At 48.2% G+C, this 24,998-nt stretch overlaps 1 protein-coding gene across 27 annotated transcripts in view; it reads left to right on the top strand.

The window, feature by feature from the left end:
* Positions 1 to 24,998, top strand: part of FN1 (fibronectin 1) — a 236,467-nt gene that overhangs the window by 185,443 nt on the left and 26,026 nt on the right. For 15 of the 27 annotated variants that reach the window (XM_087882202.1, XM_087882200.1, XM_087882197.1 and 12 more), the window contains 5 exons: positions 12,690 to 12,877; positions 13,575 to 13,662; positions 15,370 to 15,546; positions 16,348 to 16,437; positions 16,616 to 16,795. In XM_087882202.1, the coding sequence (XP_087738328.1) occupies positions 12,690 to 12,877; positions 13,575 to 13,662; positions 15,370 to 15,546; positions 16,348 to 16,437; positions 16,616 to 16,795 (723 nt within the window). Of the gene's footprint in view, positions 1 to 9,114; positions 9,385 to 12,689; positions 12,878 to 13,574; positions 13,663 to 15,369; positions 15,547 to 16,347; positions 16,438 to 16,615; positions 16,796 to 24,998 lie in introns of all 27 variants that reach the window. The other 12 variants (XM_087882186.1, XM_087882196.1, XM_087882195.1 and 9 more) reach the window with 1 other exon arrangement.

Here is a 24,998-nt window from a genome sequence, read left to right as displayed (position 1 = left end):
ATATACTTTATTGAGTTTTTTAAAAAGGTTTTTTTTTTAAAAAAAAAAAACCTTTTTTTTTTTAAAGGGGAAGTTTTCATTGACACTGGCTGCACCAGATGCCTAATCAGCTTCCGCATAGTCAAGCATCTAGGCATACACATGAGCCCCCTAGCAGGCCCATCTGCTTTGAGCAGGTCGATGAGACACTCATTGGCGTAGCCCCTGCCACACTAATCACGGGTCTTGTCAGAATAGAAATGGGCCATCACAAAGAACTTATCCAATTTGTCATAGCTCCAAAAATGACTGAATCAATCATATTAGGGCTCACGTGGCTAGACAAATGGGGGCCGACCATCACCTGGGAGGATGGCTATAGAAAGCTAAATATAGGCATCAGACCACTACCACCCATAAAGCCAGAGCGAGGCCAAGATGCCACAGACCCCAACAACACCAGCAAGTCCAAAGCTGCAGCCCCCGCCACAGAGGGACTGCTCGGCAGCCTGCAGGTGCCAAAAGAGTACTGAGACCTATCAGGAATCTTTAGTGAGGAAGATTGCAATTTCCTCCCCTTCACTGCATGCCAGATTGCACAATCGAATTAGTGCTGGGAGCTAAACTACCCAAGCCAAAGATGTACTTCATGACTCCCAAAGAGATGGAAGATCTGAGAAAATACATCGATGCCATGCTAGCGTAGGGCTTCATCCAACCTGCAAAATCCAGAGCCATGGCCCCAGTACTATTTAAAGAAAAAAAAGATGGGGAGGTGAGGCTTTGCATTGCTTTTCATGGAATGAATGGTGTGTGTGTGTGGAGAACATCAGCCCCCTCCCCCTCATGAAGGACATGCTAAGCCACTTAGCCAATGATAAGGTGTTCACCAAACTGGACTTGAGAGAAGCCTACTATCGCATAAGAATCAGAGAAGGAGATGAGTGGAAGATAGCCTTTAACGGCCCCCTTGGCAGCTTCCAATTCAAAGTCATGCAGTTTGGTCTGCAGGGAGCCCCAGCAGTCTTCATGCAATTAATTAATGAAGTGCTGCATGAGCACCTATACAAAGGGGTCGTAGTCTACTTGGATTACATTCTCATATTCAGTGAAACTCTCGAGGAACATGTAAAACTGGTGCGCAAGTGCTGAAAAAACTCTTCACTGCAAAACTCTATATGAAGCTGTCAAAATGTGAATTCTATCAAAACTCTCTAGATTATCTAGGCTACTGAATATCCACCAGAGGGGTGGAGATGGACCTAGGAAAAGTGAAACCGGTGCTAGACTGGCAGACCCCATGCACCCACAAACAGCTTCAAAGCTTCCTGGGGTTTGCAAACACCTACAGACAATTTATCCCAGCCTTCGCAGATGTCACCCCGCCCCTAACAGAACTGTTAAAAATGAGGCCTCGTCCTGCAGCACCATGGCTGTATCAGCCGCTCGCCTAATCAATGGACTATCAAAGAGTCTTCGAAAAATTAAAACAGCTCTTTGCCGAGGAGCCAATCCTCCAGCACCAGACCCATAACGACAGTTCATCATCCAAGTGGATGCCAGCGACCTAGTCGTGGCAGCCGTGCTCTTACAGAAGGACCCACAAGGACAGCTCCTGCTTTGTGCCTACATGTCCAAAAAGCTCACCAAGACTGAAAGGAGGTGGGCCATTTGGGAGAAAGAAGCCTACGCAGTCTGCTGGGCTCTCCTCTAGGCATTTCCTAGAAGGGGGTAAAGTGCCCTTTGAGGTCTGGACTGATCAAAAAACCTCAAAGCTCTAAAAAACCCCAGGAAACTGTCTCCCAAACAAATCCGCTGGGCACAGTACTTCAGACGGTTTAAATTTGAGTTGAAGTACATCCCAGCAGGAAAGAATCTACTAGCTGATGTCCTATCGAGAAAATCCCAATTCGATAGTCACAAGGAAAAAGTCGTCCACACCATCATTCCCCCCTCATAATCAGCTGCACAAGTCACCACCAGGGGCCAAACCAGCCGACAACCTGATCCCAGCCGGGACAAGCTGACAGCGGCACTGAAAGTAGTGGTCCCAGCCAACCCATAGTTCATAGATAATAGGGATATCCTGACCATGAGAGATGGACTGGCTTGGAAGGGTTTGAAACTATATGTCCCCGCCAGCTTGAGACTGGAAGTACTACAGCGCAGCCATGATTCCAGACTGGCCGGCCATTTCAGATTCTTAAAAACTCTGCATTTGGCTAGGAGGCAGTTTTGGTGGCCAAAAATGAAACGAGCAAATGCAATGGTGGAACAATATATAAAATGCTATGTGGATTACCAACAAGAGAACTGGTTGGACCTGCTGCCATTTGCAGAAGTGGCTTACAACAACGCCATGTATAGCAGCACCGGATTAACCCCTTTCCAGGTCACCAGAGGCATGGACTTTATCCCCATGCCCGAACTGCCCTGAGAAACTCCCTCTTCCATGAACGTGACTGCATGGATGGAGTTGCTGAGAAAGTGCTGGGAGAACACTAAAAAAGCACTAGCAGAAGTTGATGAGGCATGTAAAAAAACAAGTGGATAAACACTGATCTCTTCAACCTCCCTTCTGTGTTGGAGATTGGGTTTATCTATCAACCAAATACATAAGACTAAAGCTGCCTAGTAAGAAGCTGGGACCTAAATATTTGGGTCTGTTCCCAATTGTGAAAGTAATTAACCCAGTGACAGTTCAACTTAACCTCTCCCGCATTCTAGGGAAAGTGCATCTGTTTTATCACTGCAGTCTGCTGAAGCCAGCCATAGGATCCAGATTAAGACCGCAGACTCAACCATCCCCCAAGCCTATGGTGGTGCAAGCGGAAACCCATTACGAAATAAAAAAGATTTTAGTCCAAATCCTGGATGGTTTTGGACTACCATTATGGACTCCCTGGCCATATTTGTACCATCATCCCAGAGTTTTGGATGTGCTCAAGGTCCAAGCTTCTTGCGCTGTGAGATTCCCCCCCTCGCAGGTTTGGCCCCCCATGTTATTGAGGGCCTATCTTGATGACGGGTTTTGGAACCCCGAGAGATGGCATGCGTCAAAGAGGAGATTAAGGGGTTTTTTAAATGTATTGTTAACTAAAATTTTAAGGGGTTCAGGGATGACCAGAGTGGGATGGGGGAGAACCCACAAGGGTCAAGGCCGGGCCCGGCAGAGGGCAGCGGCACTAGGGGTGCAGGGTTGGACATCAGGGAGGGGGCTAGAACTCAATCTTACGAGGGCTGTATGATCTGTACTGTGGGTGGGAGGGGCAGATATGGTGGAAGCAGGGGGCCATATCATGTTATGGGAGTGTGCTCTCGCTATCTTCGAGCGATTGCGCACTCCAGTCCCCAAGGCTTCACTCGTTCCCCAGGTAGCACAGACTCTCAGGGCCTGGGCCTTCGGCTGTTGTGCAACGCCAGATCCGTGATAAATAAGGCCCCCCTCATTTACGATCTTATTCAGGAGGGGGGAGCGGATGTGGCGGGTATCACGGAGACCTGGTTGGGCCCAGAAGGGGAGGTGCCTCTGGTTGAAATGTGCCCACCAGGTTTCCGGGCATTTCATCAGCCAAGGGCTCAGGGTAGGGGCGGGGGGGTTGGCGGTTATTATTAAAGAAAGTCTATGTCCGAGGGAGACCACTGTACCTCAGATAGCCGGATGTGAGTCCCTCCTGGTGACGTGGGGTTGTGGGGTGCAGATGGGCCTGCTGATTACGTACTTGGCTCCCTGCTACGTGGCAGCGGCCTGCCTGAGCTGCCTGATGTGATAGCCGGGGTGGTGGTTGATACCCCCAGGCTTATGGTTATGGGGGATTTCAACCTGCCATCTGTCAGCGAAACGTCTATGGCGGCTCGGGAGTTCTTGGCTTCCATGACGGCCTTGGACCTGACCCAATTAGTTCAAGGCCCTACTCACATGAGGGGACACACTCTGGACCTGATTTTTGTCTCTGGTCAGTGGCAGAGTGATCTGGAAAGACGGGATTTAGTCATCGAGCCCTTGTCATGGTCATATCACTCCCTCCTTCGCATGAACTTTCGAACTGCTACACCTCGCCACAGGGAGATGGAACCGATTAGGTGGTTCCGTTCCAGGCACCTGATGGACCCGAATAGGTTCCTGACGGAGCTTGGGCCATTCCCTGAGGCTCTGGCTCACGACATGACTGAAGAGCTGGTGGCCGCCTGGGATAGGGCGGCCGCCAGAGCTCTAGATCGTGTCGTGCCTTTGCGGCCTCTGACTCGATGCCGATCTCACCTGGCTCCCTGGTTCTCCGAGGAGCTGAGAGAGATGAAGTGCTGGAAAAGACGCCTGGAGAGTGATTGGAGGGCCAGATGCTCCGAATCTGACCGAACACTGGTGAGGTCTCATATTAAGATCTATCTAGTGGCGATAAAAGCGGCAAAATTTAATTATTTTTCCACTCTTATCAGGTCTGCAGAGAACCGCCCAGCAGCCCTGTTTAGGGTGACCTGCTCCCTCCTTCATCTGGGAGCGAGGGAAGACCCCTTGCAGGTCAGGGCTGAGGATTTTGTGCAATTCCTGCATGACAAAGTCACTCAAATTCGGGAAGGTCTGGACTCTGATTGGGTAGATTCGGATGGAGTGATGGAGGAGGGTCTTGAGAATGTTATCTGGGAGGGGTTTGACCCTGTGACTCCCGGGGACGTGGACAGGATTCTGGGGAGGCTTACCACTGCCGCATGTTTATTGGATCTATGTCCCTCCTGGTTGGTGCTGGCCTCCCGGGAGGTTACGCGAGGCTGTCTCCAGAAGATTATTAACGCTTCTTTGAGTGAGGGCTACTTCTCCCCCCTCTTTGAAAGAGGCGGTGGTGAGGCCTCTCCTCAAGAAGCCTTCCCTGGACCCGGCTGTATTAGCAAATTATTGCCCAGTCTCCAACCTTCGCTTCGCGGCGAAGGTTGTTGAGAGTGTGGTGGCGCGACAACTGCCCCAGTACTTGGATGAAGCCGATTATCTAGACCTGTTCCAGTCGGGCTTCAGGCCAGGGCACAGCACGGAAACTGCATTGGTCGCATTGGTTGATGATCTCTGAGGGCTCGGGACAGGGGTTGCTCCTCTGTCCTGGTCCTATTAGATCTCAGCAGTTTTTGATACCATCGACCATGATATCATGCGGTGATGATTGGAGGGGTTAGGAGTGGGGGGCACCATGTTGTGGTGGTTCTCCTCCTTCCTCTCCGACCGTATGCAGTTTGTGTTGGTAGGGGGGCAGAGGTTGACCTCGAGGCGCCTTGTATGTGGGGTGCCGCAGGGGTCAGTCCTCTTGCCCCTTCTGTTCAACATTTATGTGAAGCCGCTGGGCGAGATCATCCATGGTTTCGGGGTGAGATTCCATCAGTATGCTGACGATACTCAGCTGTACATCTCCACCCTGGACCACCTTAATGATGCCCTTGACGTAATTTCCCAGTGCCTGGAAGCCATGCGGATCTGTATGGGGAGAAACAGGCTGAAACTCAACCCCTCCAAGACCGAGTGGCTGTGGCTTCCGGCGTCCCGGTATAGTCAGCTGGTTCCATCACTGACTATTGGGGGTGAGATCCTGGCCCCCTCAGAGAGAGCTCGCAACTTGGGTGTTCTCCTGGATGCACGGCTGTCTTTAGAAGATTACATGACGGCCGTGGCCAGGGGAGCTTTCTATCGGGTTCGCCTGATGCACCAGTTGCGTCCCTTTTTGCTCCAGGATGCCCTGCGCATGGTCACTCATGCCCTCGTCACGTCACGTCTGGACTACTGCAACACTCTCTACATGGGGCTCCCCTTGAAGAGCACTCGGAGGCTCCAACTGGTCCAGAATGCAGCCGTGCAGGTGGTTATGGGTGCGACTCGGCGCACCCACATAACACCCCTCCTGCGCGAGCTGCACTGGCTCCCGGTGGTCTTCTGGGTGCGATTCAAGGTGCCACATTTACTACTGTGGGAAATTGGGAGGGGGATGTATGGAGCATGGGTGATATATAGTCATAATAACATTCCTTTCTCAGAGTCAAAGACACGTTGCCCTGCACCTGGAAGGCTGGAACCCCGAGGCATCTCCAGTTGGGAAGGTGTTTTGATTGGACCATGTGATGGACATGTGGGTGCTGGGCAGGAACTTGGACTTTCCGTTGGGTGGGGAAAACCTGGAAGCTTTCAGATTTGGGTTTTCCCAGATGTGCCAATATGACATCTCTAATAAAATGGAACTTTGAGGAACTTCAAGCTTCGGAGTCTTCTTTCATTGGGAGTGTTACTTGGAATCCTGACAGTATATTTTAAAAATTTTCTGGAATTTTGGGTAGGTTGTCTTCTTCCATATATGGTGTTATTTTTTCCATGAATTTTTTTCTATATCATATAACTTTTCATAATATTCTTTGACTTTTTTTTTATTATCTCATTTTGGAATTGTATGTATCTCTGCTCATCTTGCAGTTTATTTATCACCTTTCTCTCTATTTTTCCCCAGTTTATACACCAACCATCTTCCCAGTTTCTTTTGCCCTTTTAATTTGTTGGGCTACTTCTTCTGACACTATTAAATTCAATTTGTGTTTAATTATCTTCGTTTTTGTTTTAAGTGTTAAAGTTTGAACTTTGGAGTCAGAACTTTGACTCCAATTTCTTAATCTCTTCTCTTAACATCATATCCTGTTGTTTTTCTCTTTATTTTTTTTAGCCATATAGGTTATAGCTAATCCTCTGAAATATGCTTTGGTTGTATCCCATACATTCTGAAATAAGGTATCTTCTCTTTTCTTTAAAGAAAAATTCCATTTCCTTTGCTGTAGATTCTGCAGATTCTCTTTTAATATGGATTGGTTCAATGTCCCCCCAAAATTCTTTTTTACTCTTCTCCAAGTCAATTTTACTGTAAGGGGGAGGGTGGGCCATGTGGACTGTATCACTGGAAGATGGCCCTGAGAAAGTTCTCCTATCTATTTCTCTGAGTAGCTGGCACAATAACATCTTCACACCTGTGGGTTGGCTGGATCCACATCGGACTGTTGGGAGGAATCTCTTAATTTCCTTTATGCTAGTTGTATGCCCTGAGGGATCTCAGAGCCTGCTTTGAATTTGTCTTGCTATCACCCCTTTTCAATAAAAGGTTCCTTTTGAAATGCCAAGTTTCAAGAGTCTTTACTTTCTTGAATAAGGGGGAGAGGCTGGGCCTTATAATCTCTTATCTTCCAAGGGATCTGTTTCAAGACCGTAATCTCCTTTTTTCTGTATTGCAGTGGTTCTTCCCTCTCTCTTTTCAATATTTCATCCCTTATTGTTCTCTTCACAAATCTAACATGGACCTCCTTAGGCACTTTGTGTCTTCTTGTGTAGTTGACCCTGTAAATTTGATCAATCTCTTCTTTTATCTCATCTTTCTCAGTTTCCAATGCTTCTGCCATTAGGTTTGTAACCAGTTCTGTTAGATCTTCCTCTTTGTGTTCTGGTATATTCTGAAGTCTTAATACATATGAGGCCTTTTCCATTTCCAATGTTGTCACAGCATCTTCCAAAATTTTATTTTCCTGTACCAATCTTTGGTTTTCTTCTTTTATTTCTTCCATCTTTTTTTCCATTTCTTCTGTTTTTCCTTCCGTTTTCTGAATTCTTTGTTCATTCTTTGTAATCCTATGTTGAAAATTTTCTAGCTGGGAGTTTATATTAAAGACCTGTTCATTTATCTTGTCTATTTTTTCTCCCATTTTATATTGGTTATTCTTTATCTCATCATGATTCTTTCTTGTATCTTCTTTATGAGAGACAATTGCTTCTTGGATCATCTGTAATGTTGTCTGCATTTCTTTTTGAAAATTGATAGATTTTCCTTGTTGGAGCATTGAGTCTATAGATCTCTGGTATACAGGGCTAGGAGCCTCAGAAATGGGTGCTGAAGAAGAAGGCTTTTTACCAATTTTGGTAAGATTTGGAGCACTCATTTCTATTCTCTGGATGCTCTATTATCAAGCTAGTATATTCCCAAAAGAAAGAAAAGGGGAAAAAATTAACATTGTCTAATATTGCAAAACCCATTCAATATATCAATAAAGAATTTAGATTTCACATTAAATTTTATAATTTTTATGATCTTTCATTTATCTATAACCTTTATAATCCAATAAGTTCCAATATTTAAGTCCACCAGAGCGAGGTGAAGTTTATAATCCGACTCTGTCAGTCAAAATTTGAGATAGCATCGAAACCTGACATGCAGTTCAGCTGATGTTTGTAATCAAAAATAGCTGGTTAGTCTTGTCCAGTCAGTGAATCTAAATCAATTGATGTTTGTAATCTCTGCTAGTAGACTCTGGGCATCTTACAAAACAAAATACTATTTTGGGTATAGATATATAGATCATATGGAGGAGCCTTGGTAGTACAGTGGTTTAAAGCACCCTGTTATTAAGACCAGCTGCCTGCAATTACTGCAGGTTCGAATCTCGCCAGGCTCAAGGTTGACTCAGCCTTCCATCCTTTCTAAGGTAGGTAAATTGAGGACCCAGTTGTGGGGGCAATAAGCTGACTTTGTATAAATATACAAAAAGGATGAAGGCTATTGCTTAGCACATTGTAAGCCGCCCTGAGTCTCCGGAGAAAGGCGGCATATAAATCAAATTAAAAAAAAATGTCTAACTTTTTCTATTCTTCTCAGGAACTTGTAAGCAGCAAATAAGTAATAAAAGAGGCCTTTGCATTAGAAAATATGAAGATTAAATCCAGGATTTAAAATAGATTTTTTAACCAAAATTTTCCTTTGTTTGACACAAAATTAAATCAGATAACCTGTTTGGGATTTATTGCTACTCATACTGAAGCTGTCATCCCACAAATAGATAGATATGTGAGCAGTAGCAATAGGCTGCTGTCTTATTCTCACTTAACTGGAAGTAAGCCCATTGAACAAAAGGAAACTTCTGTTCCAGGTAACCATAAGATCACTCTGTAATTAATTAGCTGTGATGTTATAAGAGTCTTTATATGGTACTTCAGGCAGGAGAAAAATGAATTCTATTTCTTGATCTGCAAAAGCAAGAATGCTTTGCATGCTTATAACAAGAGCGCTTTGTGCTACCCCAAATCTGCTTTGCGTCCTCCTCTGCTTAACCTTTCACCATTAATTTGCCTAACAGACATTGACCGTCCTAAAGGACTGGCATTCACTGCAGTGGATGTCGATTCCATCAAAATTGCTTGGGAAAGCCCACAGGGGCATGTCACCGGATACAGGGTGACCTATTCAACCCCTGAGGATGGAATCCAGGAACTATTCCCTGCTCCAGATGGTGAAGACGACACTGTGGAGCTGCATGGCCTCAGGCCGGGTTCTGAGTATACTGTTTACATTGTTGCCTTGCACAATGACTTGGAAAGCCTACCTTTGATTGGGACCCAGATCACAGGTACACATGAAATAATGTCACCCAGTGGCCATGATACCTGTTCCTTCTTGTAAAGGAATCCAGTTGCAACTAATTATCTACCGTGTTTCCCCGAAAATATGACATGTCCTGAAAATAAAGCCAAGCCTGATTTTTGGGGTGGGCGTAAATATACACCCTCCCCTGAAAATAAACCCTAGTGAAGGGGTGGGCATGGGCAGCACAGGAGGCAACCCTTCCCTTCCCTGGTCACCTTATGGAAGCTTGGCACCTTAATTGCGGCCCGTGGATCAGCTGGGCGCCTGGAGGTGTTGCCAGCCCCAGCCCTGCCCGCAGCGTGTTGGGATTGCCTGCTCTTCCCTCCCCTTCTGCCCAGCTGCACCTACTACTGCTGGCCTTGTGAGGGCTCTTGATCAGATTGCTGCCTTTGCCTGCTGCTGGTGGTGTCCCAGCATGTTTTGGAAGGGAGAAGGCGCAGCTGCTGTTGTCTATGCTGGGGTTTGCACTGCAGCAGTGGGAGACTGCAGGATTTTTTTTTTTATCTCCCTTCCAAGACATGCCGGAATGGTGCTTTTCGGGCCTTGGCCCTGGTAGGTGCTAGCTCTTGTGCTGGCTGTGCACTTGTCCAGGCTGCTGCTACAAGGGAGAAAGCAGTATGGTGCGTTGGGATTGCTTGCTGCCTCCCCTGCTTCTGCCCAGCTGCACCTGCTGCTGTTGGCCTTGCGAGGGCTCTTCGCCCTCCTAGCCACACTGCTCTTGGCCATCCTGCAGCTTCGGCAGGCAGGAGCTCCGTGGTAGCCCTGCAGCAGGATGAAGGAGGGAGGGGGAGATCGCCCCTTCCTCCATCCATCTGCTCTTGCCTGGTGCGGGGCAATTTTTGGAGTGCAAAGGAGGAAGGGGCGATCTTCCCTCCCTCCTCCATCTGTCTGTCCTGCTGCAAGGCTGCCACGGAGCTCCTGCCTGCCGAAACAGTAGCTCACCCAACCCAATTCTGCCTCCCTGCCTCACCCTACTCATCTAAACCAGATTCCTCACTCCCCTGCTCATCAGCTCTGCCAGCCCTGTACACATGCACATCCATGGTTTCGGCATAAATCATCCCCAAGGAAATGGGGAGAGGGCGGATTTTCCTGCCGATCCTCCTTTCCTTGGAGATGATTTATGCCAAAACCATGGATGTGCGTGTGTACAGGGAACCCCAAGAAAAGGAGGTTCCCTGCACACATGAAAGAGTTCCTACCATATCAAGTGAGCAGCAGCACCTGAATCAAAACAAAGTGCTGTGAGTTTGGGCACCCTTCCTGTTTGTTGCCTCCCTTTCAGGAAGCATTTCACTGCTGCCGGTATTATTCAGATTATATCCTGGCATGTTTTGGAAGGAAGAAGGCGTAGCTACTGTTGCCCGTGCTAGGGTTTGCATGGCTGCTGTGAGAGATTGCAGGATTTAGTTTTATCTCCCTTCCAAAACATGCTGGGAAGGCACTGGCAAAAGGCAGATGTAGAGGGTGATCCTACCAAACCTCTCTCTGTGTGTTTATGCATGTGCGACATATGCTTGCGTGCATGTGTGAGAGGTCCGATCTAACCTCAGAGAGCAGGCGGAGGCTGAGGTGTGCCAAAAACTTGGGCCATTGCAACAGATTGAAGTAAGACTATGTTATTGAAGGGGGCGTGAAGCACATGGGGCCTTTTGTGTTTGCAGACTCAGTTGGAAAATGGGTAGGGCAGATTTTGCCTCTTACCCCGTTCTCAGTCTGTGCTGAGCTTCAGAACAGGGTGAGAGGCAGGAAAATCCCCCTCCCCATTTTCAAGCCATTCACAAAAACGCCCCATTCCGAGCCTTCAGCATATTCTAGGATTCCAACGTTGAAGGCTCAGAATGGGGTGTTCTTGCAAACGGCTTGAAAATGGGAAGGTGGAATAACAGTAAAAAAATTGTGGATACTGGTAGCTGCTGCTACAGTACCCTTTGGAAGGCCAGCGCAAGATGCGTGGGGTGCTTCACTTGGCCTCCTGCTGCTTTTGCGGCTGCAATCAGCTGCAAAAGTAGCCACGCTTCTGGAGGCTGCGGCCTGAGTGGCACCTGCGAATCTGCTGTTTCGTGGATCGTGGGATGGCCTGCTGCAACCCTTCAGAAGGCTGGCACGAGGGGCCACTTGCCCCACCCCCCTACCTCATACCAATAGATGGGATGGTGGTAGAAATTAAGACACCCCTCCCCCCCAAAAAATAAGGTCAAGCCCTTATTTCAGAGTTCAAAAAATATAAGGGTCTTATTTTCGGGGAAACACGGTAGGAAGTGCTTGGGGTATGCAGTGCTGAGCTTTGGGATCGGAGCAACATCAATGGGTAATTATAAGGATTAATAGAACCAAAATACTGTACAACATACTGTGCAACATTGGAGACATGGAATCACACATAAAATTCCACATCCATGCACAAACAAAAGAAAAATGTTTTAGTGTCAGATTATTATTTTTTGAACCCAAAGATAGATGCTGTTCCTTCTCTCAATTTGCACAGCTTTCCTCTTTCTGCAGCTGATACAATAACTCAGATATTATATATCAATATGTAAAATATGTGTGTATATATGATAATATATTTCAGCTGTAGTATAGATTTGAGGGGCCATAGGTGCAACAAGGATTAGATCTGGATTTATGACATTTGTGTGAACATTTTGTTTTAATTTTTTAAGTAGGAATTTCCTCTGGCTCAAATCCTGATCACAATAATTGAGAAAGGGTTCTTTATATTCCCTTTTTTAAAAACCAGATGTTATAAAACAGAACTATGCAATTGTTTTGAAATAGTGGACATATTTGGAATTTTGAAAACATTTTTGCTGTGCTCTCCCAAAATGGCTATCACTGTGAATTTTATCTAATTGTAACATTGATGATATGGTGACTGTGACCAGTCTCAAAACATTCATTTCCCAGGAAGAAAATGGGTGGGTTGCTTTGCACCTTCACCTCTACTATGCCAATTTATCTTGTCATTTTTGGAACATGTATATGTCCATGTCCAGATTAAGTTATGGTGTAATGGCTCACTTGTTAGTTTGCATTGTGGGACAATGTTTTATGATCTCAAAAGAGATAAGTATATTTTTTAAATTTACTGCCCTATATTCAATATGAAAATGGTTTAGACTAGGTTTCTAGCTTTCATTTACAGTGCATGAAAACTTTCAAAAAGCTGTTGTAACTAACATAAAATGAAAATACTGAATTGATAGTAGTTAAAAGATTTAGATTGCTTTTTGTATTATTGAGTTCTTTCCATGTAATCTCAATTTGTAATTCTAAATTTAACAGCAATCCCACCTCCTACGAATCTGAAATTTATTCAGGTTGCTCCAACAAGTCTCACACTAACCTGGACTGCACCAAATGTGAAGCTTACTGGATATCGAGTGAGAGTAAATCCCAAGGAAAAGAATGGCCCATTGAAAGAAATTAACCTTGCTCCAGATAGCACATCTGCTGTTATCTCTGGACTAATGGTAATACTTTTTTATTATTGTTGGTTTGATGTACTTGTTTTGCAGCAATTTAAAATATAGTGGGAGAAAAACATAATTTATATACAGTTTTATTTAGTATTTATAAAACCAATTGGACTTGAAGGTAATTATTTAGAAGACATAAATTAAACATGAACATTTTTCATCTTTGTTTCTCTTCATAATTAGCATTAATCTTTTAAGGAAAAGATTATCCATCTTTTAAGGATAGTACTATAAAGACATTCACATATGTATAGGGTAATTATCCAAGCCTTAGGCTTTTTTCTCTTTATAGAGCATCTGAGATACCAAAGGAGAAATAATGATAGGTACCAGTATGGTGAAATAGGATATCCTTTTCCTGTTCTTCTCCATTTCAGGCCTTTCCCATAATTTTAAAATCTTTGAAGCAACATTTGAAGACCAAGAGACTGCAGTAGGAGAGGTGTTGTCTCCCCTCCTAATCCATTAATAGAAACCATATCCATGTTAGGCTTGGGTATTAAAGTTTGGGCTGATGGAGCAGAAGAAGAGAACCATTTGGTTGGAAAAAAAATCCTCATCCCACTTTAGACATGAATACAGCAGATACACAGTCATGTTAGGAACTGGGTTATTTACTAAAATGGTGTGTGTGACAGCTTCTTTGAAGAATGCAAATTTCCTAACTTCATATGTTTTTTTTAATGACTAGGTGGCAACTAAATATGAAGTTAGTATCTATGCTCTGAAGGACTCTTTGACCAGCAGACCTACCCAAGGTGTAGTTAATACTCTGGAAAGTAAGTGATCCCACATAATCAAAATTGCCATAAATCACTGATCTGAAAGGCAAAACACTGTGTGGCTTTTTAGGCCAGAAGTACAAAGAATTGTCAAAATACATACAGTCATTTTTCATCTTTGACATAACAAAATTGTATGTCATTCAGTAAAGTTAAAATTCAAGACAGATAAAGGAAATGCCACTTCACACATGACATAACTAAATTACTACAAGATGTGATGTGATCAGCATTGAATATGTTAAAAGGGGATTCGACAAATAAATGAGGTCTCTGTTTATCAATGGCTAAGGAGGTAGGCTGTGCACTACCTTGGGATTCAGAGACACTGAAATATAGTCATGTAGGGATCGTATCACGACTATTGTTCTCATATTCTTCTATAAGCTTCTATGTAATCATTTTGTTATGCACTATGAGACAGTGGACAAGGAGCTAGACTTTTGCTGATCCAGTAAGACTACTGTTACATTCTTGTGGAACTCCTGTTGTGTGGGGTGGGTTCTCTCTTCTCCTATTTAACATCTACATGAAGCTACTGGTTGAGATGATCTGATCATTTGGGGTGAGGCATAATCAATATGCAGATGATATCTAGCTATAGATCTCTACCCCAGACACATTGAGTGATGCTGTGGATATCCTATCCTATCTGGAGGCTGTAGGGGCCTGGGTGAGGTGCAATGGGCTCTGACTCATTCCAAGCAAGACAGACTGGCTTTGGTTATTTAGTTCTCCTGGAACAAAGTTCTTCCATCTTTGGTATTGGATGAGGTAGCACTGCCTGAGACAGGCTTTGCATGCAATCTGGGGGTCCTCTCAGACTTGTGGCTTCTGTTTGAAAAGGAAATGGCAACTTTAATAGGGCCTTCACACATCTTCAGGTTGTGTGCCAGTTGCGCCCCATTCCTGATCTGGGGGACTTTGTTCAGTCACTCATGCCATTGTTACCGCTCATTTGGATTATTGTGATGAGTTCTGCATGGGGCTGCCATTGAAAAGCATTTGAGGTTGATACAAAAGTTGGCTGCACAGTTAGTTAATGGTGCCTGTTACACAATACATGTAACAGCACTACTTTGGGAGCTACTCCATTGTGTTTCTAGATGCAATTCAAGGTGCTGATTGTCACCTTTAAAGCACTACATGGCTTGGGATCCAGTTCTCAAAGGATCATCTTCTCCCAATAGTTTCTACTCATCCAATTTGGTCTAATCGATTGGGGATGCTGTTAGTTGGTGGAGACTGGGGGAGTGCATTCTTGGCAATAGCCCCTGCCCTTTGGAACATTCTTCATTCATTGCCCAGGATGGCCCCAACCCTATTAGCCTTTCATAAGCTTTCAAGATCTGCCTATATGCCTAAGCCTGGGGTCCTGGAAATGTTAGGGACTCCTAACATGGTTGCACTGCTAATTTTTATGTAATATAATAATTTTTAGTTGCCCCTACATATAATTTGTAACTGATTTTATGTTTTTATGGATTTAATTATTATGATGCTGTTTGTCACCCAGAATTGATTAGATTGAACATAGATTATATTGAGTATTCAATCTATTAATTGAGATCGGCAATTATATAAAATCAGTCAGTCAATCTCTGGGCTGTAGACTGCAATTTATTTTAATGTATTTTTCTGTGAAACCTCTAAGCTCAGTGTGACCTTTATATTAATGATGGACATTCCACCTTTTTGGTGCAGATGTTAGTGCTCCCCGTAGGGCTCGTGTCACAGATGTCACAGAGCGAACCATCACAATTACCTGGCGCACCAAGACAGAGGCAATCACGGGTTTCCAGATAGATGCTGTCCCTGCAGGTGGTCAGAATCCAGTTCAAAGAACAATTAGTCCTGATGTTAGAACCTACACCATTACTGGTACGTGAGCATCATTTCTGTACCCTGAAAAGTTCTATGATAATAACTTTGCAGGAAGGAAGAGAAATGTATTACTAAAGGATATCATGCAGACTAAAACCAAACCAAACTCCGATAACTTTCTAGCACTTTCTAGAACTTTAACTAGAGTATTTTGTCCATTTTTATTAGCATGTTTAGAACACTATAAGCAGCTGGGCAGCTCCAAGGAGAATTCAGAAAGTGCTAATTTTGCTACAGCTGAAAGGACCAGGTTTTGTATGATTTCAGTATTAGCATTCAGTATTTAGTATCAGTTTTAGAACTTCCCTGCCTGTTCATTTCTTTCTTGCCATCATATCTTCTGCCCTGGGCCCCAGGTGATCATTATAATCTAGTTTGATTTTCGATTCCTTCAGTTTCAATAGGGCCCTTAGTTATTGTTTCTTCATTGTTTGCAGAATGATTTCAGAATTGTGCAGGGATTTGAAGACTATATCTATAATACAGTAAAAAAAAAAAAGCAACAGAGGTTACCTCAGTTTTTCTACTCTAGGGCTTGTGAACTGAATTTCTTTAACTCCTTGCTACCTATTTTTAACAATTGGTAGCATATAGCAGGGGTGTCAAGCTCACATCGTCACGGCATCATCACATGATGTATCGGGATTTTCCCTCCCTTTGCTAAACCAGGCGGGGGCAGGGCCAGCACATGATGCATCCTGCCTGCGGGAGTTTGACACCCCTGGCATATAGGCTTCCTCCAATCAGAACATTACATAAGCACCATTGATTTATTTTTAAATTTATTTTGATTTACAGGATTGCAACCTGGCACTGACTACAAGATTTTTATCTATGCGCTGAATGAGAATACTCGCAGCTCCCCAGCAGAGCTTGATGCTTCCACTGGTAATGATACTGAGTAAAAATTCCTATGAGCTGAATATAGGGCTTTGTTCTTTACAATTCTTTGGGACTGATTTCTGTCTCCACTCGCCTTCTGAGAATGAAAAAAAAAACATGACAGTGACTGAAACACATGGAAATTGCAATAACTAATATTTATTTAAATGGATTTGCTCCTTAGCCATTGACGCACCTTCCAATCTGCGCTTCCTCACAACTACAAGCAACTCCTTGTTGATCAGTTGGCAGCCACCACGGGCTAAGATCACAGACTACATAATCAAATATGAGCAAGTTGGTGGCCCAACCCGGGAGCTACTTCCTCATCCTCATCCTGGTATTACTGAGGCCACAATCACAGGTATGAACTTTTCATAATGAAGCTCATTGACCCTGCACTGGAACATCATCGCCTGGCCACCCTGTTCAGGGTGTCCCGCTCCCTCCTGAATCGGAGGGCGGGGGAGGATCCTTTGCGGGGACGTGCCAAGAAGTTTAGTCAGCATCTGCTGGATAAGATCGCTCAGATTCGGGACGGTCTGGACTCTGACTGGGCAGGGTCTGACGGTGAGGAGGCAGCTGGGATGCCTTGGGATGCCAAATCTTGGGATTTGGGAGGAGTTCGATCCCGTCACCCCTGAGGAAGTGGACAGGATCATGGGAAGGCTGAGTGCCACCATGTGGCTTGCTTATGCGGCCCGAGAGGTGACACGGGATTGGATCCAGGCAGTAATAATGGCATTTTTGAAGGAGGGGATCTTCCATGCCGCCTTGAAGGAGGCGGTGGTGAGACCCCTCCTCAAGAAACCTGCCTTGGATCCAACCATACTGAATAACTTTCGTCCGGTCTCCAACCTTCGCTTTATTGCAAAGGTTGTTGAGAGCGTGGTGGCACAGCAGCTCCCATTGGCCCTGGAGGATACAGACTACCTCAATCCGTACTAATCAGGTTTCAGGCCGGGATACAGCACGGAGACGGCATTGGTCATGCTGGTGGATGATCTTTGGAGGGCTTGGGACAGGGAATACTCCTCTGTTCTGGTCCTCTTGGATCTGTCGGTGGCTTTTGATACCATCGACCATGGTACCTTGCTGCGACGGCTTGAGGGGTTGGGAGTGGGAGGCACTGTTCTACGGTGGTTGTCCTCCTATCTCTTGGGCCATACACAAGCGGTGTTGGCAGGGGGACAAAGGTCGGCTATGAGGCCCCTCACTTGTGGGGTGCCCCAGGGGTCAGTCCTCTCACCTCTCCTGTTCAACATCTATATGAAGCTGCTTGGGAAGATCATCCGTGGTTTTGGGGTGCGGTATCATCAGTATGCTGATGATACTCAGCTTTTTCCTGTGCGCTGCTTCCACTGTCCATCAATGGGTTAACTCCTTCAGCCTTTGGCAATAACTGAGTGAGAGCTCAATTCCCTTTCCTGTTGCCCTGCCACGCCCCTCAATCGCATGATCCCCAGTCTTCACTCAGTTATTGGCAAAGACTGAAGTGTCTGTTAGAGCTCTGAGCTTTTCAGAAATTTTTTCCCTTTCTTTGGTGATTTTCGTTAGGCTTTTACTTTATTTTTGAGTATTTTTTCCTCTCGGGTTCCCTGCCTTATAGAGCCGAAAGGAAGATCGGCTCAACAGCTGAGAGGCGGTGTCAGGGATTCGGCCGCCCACGCGTCGCGCCCAGCAGAGGCTCCTGGCTCGCGTCGGCTACAGATTTCACTGAGAGAGACCGGCCTCCGTCTTCAGCAGCGGGGGGAGGGGGAGCGAGCCTCAGTGCTACCCCCCGCTAGCGCAGTTTGGAAGTAGACGCCCGTCGGAGCAGCGGAGGGGAGAGCGGAGCACAGTGAGGCAAACAGCCCTTCCTTCCTCTCCCTCGTTACCAGGAATCCATCGGAGCCGTTTCGGGCTGTGCGCGGCAGGCGGTAGGACCTTCGGGCTGCCGCTGTGAGACCGCAGCCTCCCTAGCCAAGCGCTACGCACGTGGAGCAGCAGAGAGCAGCACGGTGAGGCAAACAGCCCCCCCTTCCTCTCCCGCGTTGCCAGGAGCCCTTTGGGGCCACTTTGGGCTGTGCGCGGCAGGCGGTAGGACCTTCGGGCTGCCGCTGTGAGTCCACAGCTTCCCCAGCCCTCGGATTGCAGAGCCACGTGCTCCCGCCATATTGGTGGACCCTTGGGCCGCCATCTTGGCTGCATCCCTTTAGGGCCAGCTCCTCCCAGATTGGCAGTTTAAGGCCCGTTTCTCCTGGTTCGAAAGGGGGGGATCTCCCCAACCGCGGAGCGCATCCCAGCAGAGGAAGCTTGGGGACCCTCGGGCGCCATCTTCCAGGAAGCGCAGGAGCATTCTACGAAGGCACAGGCCCAGGTCTCCTTGCTGAAGGGTATCGGCTGGCAGCTAAGACCATGTCAGATTCTCCTTTCTCCTCGGATCTAGAGTTGGAAGCAAGCCTGCCTCGCAAAGGGGCCAAAACCACCAAAAAGCATTCGGGGAAGCGAGCCTCCAACCATAAAGACCGCGTGGGAAAGGCGCCCCCGCTCCACGACAAAGACGCCTTAGGGCGCCATAAGACTCTAGAGCGCCTTGGCACTAAAGCACAAAAGGATGCGGTGGCAACTCCAATCCAGGAGCCCGAATCACCTAGATCCACACCCCAGGCACGTGCGGATGCAGATCCAGATATCACAAGCCTGGCAGAACTGGCCTTAACACCGGCAACCCCGAACGCAGCTAGGTTCGGCCAGGAATTACCACGGGCCAGAGGGGTCTCTCGTTCATTGCCGGATATCTCCCTATCGGACCCACATTGCTTGCGCCACCGTGGGGCGGAGGCAACATTTACACCAACTGCAGCTGGCCTACGTGCTCCGGAGGGACCCCTGCCAGTTAACCAGCTGGATTTTCAGACCATGTTTTCTACCGCATTGTCGTCGTTCCTGGCTACAGGCTGGCAGCAAGCTGCGGAGGGCCCCCCTCAGTCGCTAGCGGCTCAGGGGGCGCCTCAATGACACCAGGCTCAACCCCAGCAGCCCCATACCCAGGCATCTTCATCAGAGGACTCAGACCAGGCTGAGGAGGGGCCCGAAGTCATTGAATTCTCAGAGGACGAGGGCTTGATGCCAGATTCCCCGGCTTTCACGGGCTTGTTTCGCCCTGCCTTATTCAAGTCTCTCCTCCATAAGGCGCGCCTCACAACTAACCTGGGCGTGCCTGGGGAAGTCACCGCTCCTAAGCCTACAGCCGCGGGGCCCCACGATGCGCTCTTCAAGTCCTCCAAGCCGGAAAAGGACTGTATTCCCTGCCCTCAACTGTTCTCGGACGTAATCCAGAACCCCTGGGGGCAACCAGCCAAGCAGCCTGGACAAGAAACTCTACTGCTCGGCCCAGGAATTGGAGGACTTAACACTGCCATCTGTGGACCATCCAGTGGTGTCCTTGTCATCCTCCTCGATGGTGTCCACGGATGCTTTGGACGGTCTCAAAGCGGAGGACAAAAGGACGGAGTGGGCCCTTCGTAAGTCACATCAGGCGGCGGCTTGGGCGATCAGGACGACAACGGCAACCTCATTCTTCAACAGGGCAGCCCTCATCTGGCTGCGCCAGCTACAGGAAAGGCTGCCCCCAGAGGACACAAGGCTACATCAGGACATAAACAAGATCGTAGCCGCCACCGAATACGCCACGGATGCATCCCTAAATTCCGCTAAATTTGCCTCTAGATCACTTGCCTCGAATGTCATGGCAAGAAGGCTGTTCTGGCTTCGCCCCTGGAAAGCAGACCTTAAGGCGAAGTGGAAACTGGCCGCAACCCCGTACAAAGCCCCCAACTTGTTTGGGGCGGCCTTGGAGCCTGTCCTGATCGAGGATAAAGACAAGAGAAAGATGTTTCCATCAGCGTACCGCCGGCAGGAACGCAGATACACACCATATTCTCACGAGCAGCCCTTTCGGATCAACGCTGGGCCGAGAGGCCCCCCGTCACAGTGCTCCCAATTTCAAAGCGCCAGTAGACACCAGGACAGACCCCAATTCCGAGACCGCAGCTGACCCCAACAATCCAAGCGATCCTTTTGTGGGGCCGGCTTCAAAACTGCCAGGAGGGGGAAATGATGCCCCAGCCACAGGCCCTATCGGCGGGAGACTCCAATTCTTCCACCAGCAATGGGCCCGGTCAACAGAGGACTCGTGGGTGCAGCGCATGATCTCATCTGGGCTCTCCATCGAATTCTACGCCCCCCCCCCCGTTGCTTTGTACGCTGCCCGGTCCCACAGTCCAAAGAACTCAGAGGCCTGATGGTGCAGGAGATCACGCACCTGCTGGAAATAAGGGCCATAGAGCTGGTACCACAGAGTCAGCAGGGCTCCGGCTTTTACTCAATCCTCTTCCTGGTGCCCAAAAGCTCCGGAGGTTGGAGAGCCATACTAAATCTGAAATGACTAAACGGGCGGCCCAGTATCACAGATTCAAAATGCACTCCCTCAAGTCGATACTAGCGGGAGTAAGGAAGGGGGATCTCCTCCAGTCAGTCAACTTGCGAGAAGCCTATCTGCATGTGCCTATCCACCCCAATCACCGGCAGTACTTGAGGTTTGAGTTCACGGGTCAACACTTCTAATACCGCGCAATGCCCTTCGGACACTCATCGGCACCTCGCACCTTCACCAAGTTGGTAGCGGTGGTGGCGGCCATACTCTGTACGGTTCCAGTACGATTCCTCTGTTACCTCGACGATATTCTGATCCTTTCGTTGTCACATGACCAGGCGGCCAGGGATATGGAGAGAGTCCTGACGGCGTTCCAAGACCACGGCTTCACGATCAACTTTGAGAAAAGCCAGCTACAGCCGTCCACGCGACTTCTTCATCTGGGGGCGGAGATCGACTCGGTCAAGGGCCAAGTATTCCTGTCCCAGGAGAGGATCCAGAGCATTCGAGACCTAAGCCAACAGGTCTTGACAGGGGGGAGAGTCCCCCTTTTACAGCTAGCATCCCTCCTCGGGAAGATGGTATCCTGCTTCGGTATCGTTCCGTGGGCATGCAGACACTCTCGAGGCCTCCAATGGTTCCTACTGCCCTTCCAGAGAGCGGGCAAGACCAGCTCGAAGCACAAGGTCATCTCAGGTCTGTCTCTCCCTCAGGTGGTGGAGGTCCCCCGCGCTCCTCAAGGGCTGCGAATTCCTAGACCCGGACAGACTCACACTAACCACAGATGCAAATCTGCGGGGATGGGGTCTCACCTGCACCATCTAGTAGCGCAGGGCCAGTGGTCCTGAAGCGAGAGGCTCAGCAGTATCAATCTCCTGGAGCTCAGGGCAATCAAAACAATTTCAAGCCGCAGTTCAGGGCCAACACGTTCTGATCCTGATGGACAACATCTCGGCAAAGGCGCACGTAAACAGAGAGGGGGGCACGAGGTGCCGTGCACTGATGTTTGAGTCCGAGGATCTATTCGCCTGGGCGGAGTCACATCTGCTTTCGATCAAAGCGGAACATATCTCGGATCAACCAACGTCAGGGCGGACTGGCTCAGCCGAGAGCTGATAGTCCCAGCGGAGTGGCAACTGTACCCCCGTCTATTTTGCGAGCTCTGCGCCCGCTTCGGGATGCCAGAGGTGGATCTGTTTGCGACCCCGGACAATGCCCAGCTGACTCGCTTCATATCCCGCTACCCAACAGCGCAGGCGGAGGACCACGATGCTCTGCGGTGCAAGTGGCCCAGGGGCCTGCTTTACGCCTTTCCACCGATTCCCCTCCTACCTCGTCTCATCCAAAAGCTGCTGTCTGAGGAAGCCAATCTTCTGCTGGTGGCTCCCAACTGGCCTCGAAGACCGTGGTACGCCGACCTCGTAGCATTATCCGTGAGGCAACCTTGGCTGATCCCCCCACATCAGGTAGAGCTCTGTCAAGGGGCGGTCAGTCATCCAGAGCCTCAGTGGCTGCAATTGACTGTCTGGCATTTGAGAGGGTCATCCTAAAGAGAGATAGGCTGTCGGATAAGGTAGTTAGCACTGTCCAAGCAGCCAGACAGCCCTCAACATCTCGCATATACGAGGCCTCTTGGCAGGCGTTCTGTCGCTGGTGCTCCCAACACCATGTGGATCCAACATCAGCAGTGGTCCAGGACATCCCCGAGTTCCTGCAGACCGGACTGGATAAAGGTCTGGCGCCAGCTACCCTAAGACGCCAGACAGCGGCTCTGTCCCCGGTCATCTCGTGTCCACCTTACCAATCGCTGGCTCATCACCCGCGCATCAGGGGGTTTCTACATGGCGCTAAGAACTTACGCCCCCCCACAGTGCATCGTTACCCGTCATGGGATCTCCCACTAGTGTTGCGGGCCTTGATGTCCCCCCCGTTTGAACCTTTGGGCTCGGTCGCCCTCAAATTCTTATCCTTCAAGGTGACCTTCCTCCTGGCCATCACCTCAGCCAGGAGAGTCTCGGAGCTGGAAGCACTCTCAATCTGGAAGGATCTTTGCATCTTCAGAGACACCACGGTGATCCTGCACCTTATTCCCAAGGTGAATTCCTGGTTCCACCACGCCCAAGAGCTTATCCAGCAGACTTCTGCCCGGCCCCACGCAACCACAGGGAGAAGCAATGGCATTCCCTTGATGTCCACCGCGCCCTTCGCATCTACATTCGCAGGACGGCGGCATTCTGGTGCACGGAGGCACTCTTAGTGTCGTTCAACCCTGCTTCCATGGGCCTGAAGATCTCAGCATCCACAGTGAGCAGATGGATTAAGGCCTGCATCACGTTGGCGTACGATCTGAACTCCAGACCTCCGCCAGGAAGGATTCTTCCACACTCCACCTGCAGTGCGGCCACAACGGCGGCCTGGGCAACGCAGGCGTCGGTAGCAGATATTTGCAGAGCAGCAACCTGGTCATTGTTGTCGCCCTTCATCCGCCATTATAAAATAGACGCCTATAGCTCGGCAGAAGCATCCTTCGGCCGTAGGGTGTTGCAAACGGTTGTGGCAGAGGAGGACACTGGAGACAGTCAGCTTCCCGCCCATGGGGTTTAAACTTGGGTATATCCCATTGATGGATAGTGGGAGCAGCGCACAGGAAAATGGACATTGTCTTACCTGAACGTCCCTTTTCTGGGCGCTGCGTACACTATCCATACCCTCCCCTTTCTTAGTTGGCTTACTGCCCAGTTGTTGTTCTGTGTGTTTTTTACAGTTGGTTATTATTAAAGTTATGTTACTTACTTGACACTGTGTAGTCTCCCATAACTTTGTTCAGACTGGGGATCATGGGATTGAGGGGCGTGGCAGGGCAACAGGAAAGGGAAATTGAGCTCTCACTCAGTTATTGCCAAAGGCTGAAGGAGTTAACCCATTGATGGATAGTGTACGCAGCGCCCAGAAAAGGGACGTTCAGGTAAGACAACGTCCATTTTATATCCACCCCAAACCAGCCCAGTGATGCCCTCGACATGATGTCCCGCTGCCTGGAAGCGGTACGGACCTGGATGGGGAGGAACAGGCTCTGACTCAACCCCGCCAAGACCGAGTGGCTGTGGGTACCGGCATCTTGGTCCGATTGAGATCTTTCATTGTTGACCATCAGGGGTGAGGTGTTACCTCCTGTGGATAGGGCTCGCAACTTGGGTGTCCTCCTGGATTCACGGTTGTCTCTGGAAGATCATGTAACGACCGTGGCAGGGAGGCATTTGCCCAGGTTTGCCTTGTACGCCAGTTGCGCCCTTACTTGGACCAAGATGCCCTACACACTGTTACTCATGCGCTGGTCACCTCCCGTCTTGACTACTGCAACGCTCTCTATCTAAGGCTGCCCTTGAAAACCACTCCAAGGCTTCAGCTGGTGCAGAATGCGGCCGCGCGGGTTGTGATGGGAGCGTCCCGACACTCCCATGTTACACCCCTCCTGTGCAACTTGCATTAGTTACCAGTTGCCCTTTGGGTGAGGTTCAAGGTGCTGGTTATTACCTACAAAGCCCTTCATGACCTCTGACCAGGATATTTGTCGGACCTCCTGCAGCCAGCGACAATTCCCAATCGCCCAGTGCATTCCCACAGACAGGGCCTCCTCAGGGTGCCGTCGGCCAGACAGTGTCGGCTGGCGACCCCCAGGGGGAGAGCTTTCTCTGTGGGCGCACCCACCCTCTGGAACCAGCTTCCTTTGGAGCTCTGGATGGCCACTGACCTTCGCTCGTTCCGCCGCGATTTGAAGACCTGGTTGTTCCGCAGCCTGGACTGATGGGGGTTTTTTTTAATGAATTTTAAATTGTTTTAAATTGAGATTTTAATTTTATATTGGCTTTTATGAGGAATTGTGCATTTTACCGTTGTGAGCTGCCCTGAGTCCTGGGAGATAGGGCAGCATATAAATTGCATAAAATAAATAAATAAATAAATAAAATCAATCAAACAGTATTGAGGAAAGGCAATTTGGCAGCATTTAGACTCTACAGTCATAGGGAATAACAATGAGACTTTGAAATTGCTATTAACTGCTGGAGTACAAGGAATAGCAATGGCTCCTTGGATTTACAGGCAAGATTTTCTCAACTGCAGTTTAAGATTGTGAGGATTGAACTTGGAA

The sequence above is a fragment of the Pantherophis guttatus genome, chromosome 1 (genome assembly GCF_059756535.1).
Source record: "Pantherophis guttatus breed Tessera chromosome 1, ASM5975653v1, whole genome shotgun sequence".
Classification (NCBI taxonomy): Eukaryota; Metazoa; Chordata; class Lepidosauria; order Squamata; family Colubridae; genus Pantherophis; species Pantherophis guttatus.
This window is presented reverse-complemented; position numbering and strand designations above follow the sequence as displayed.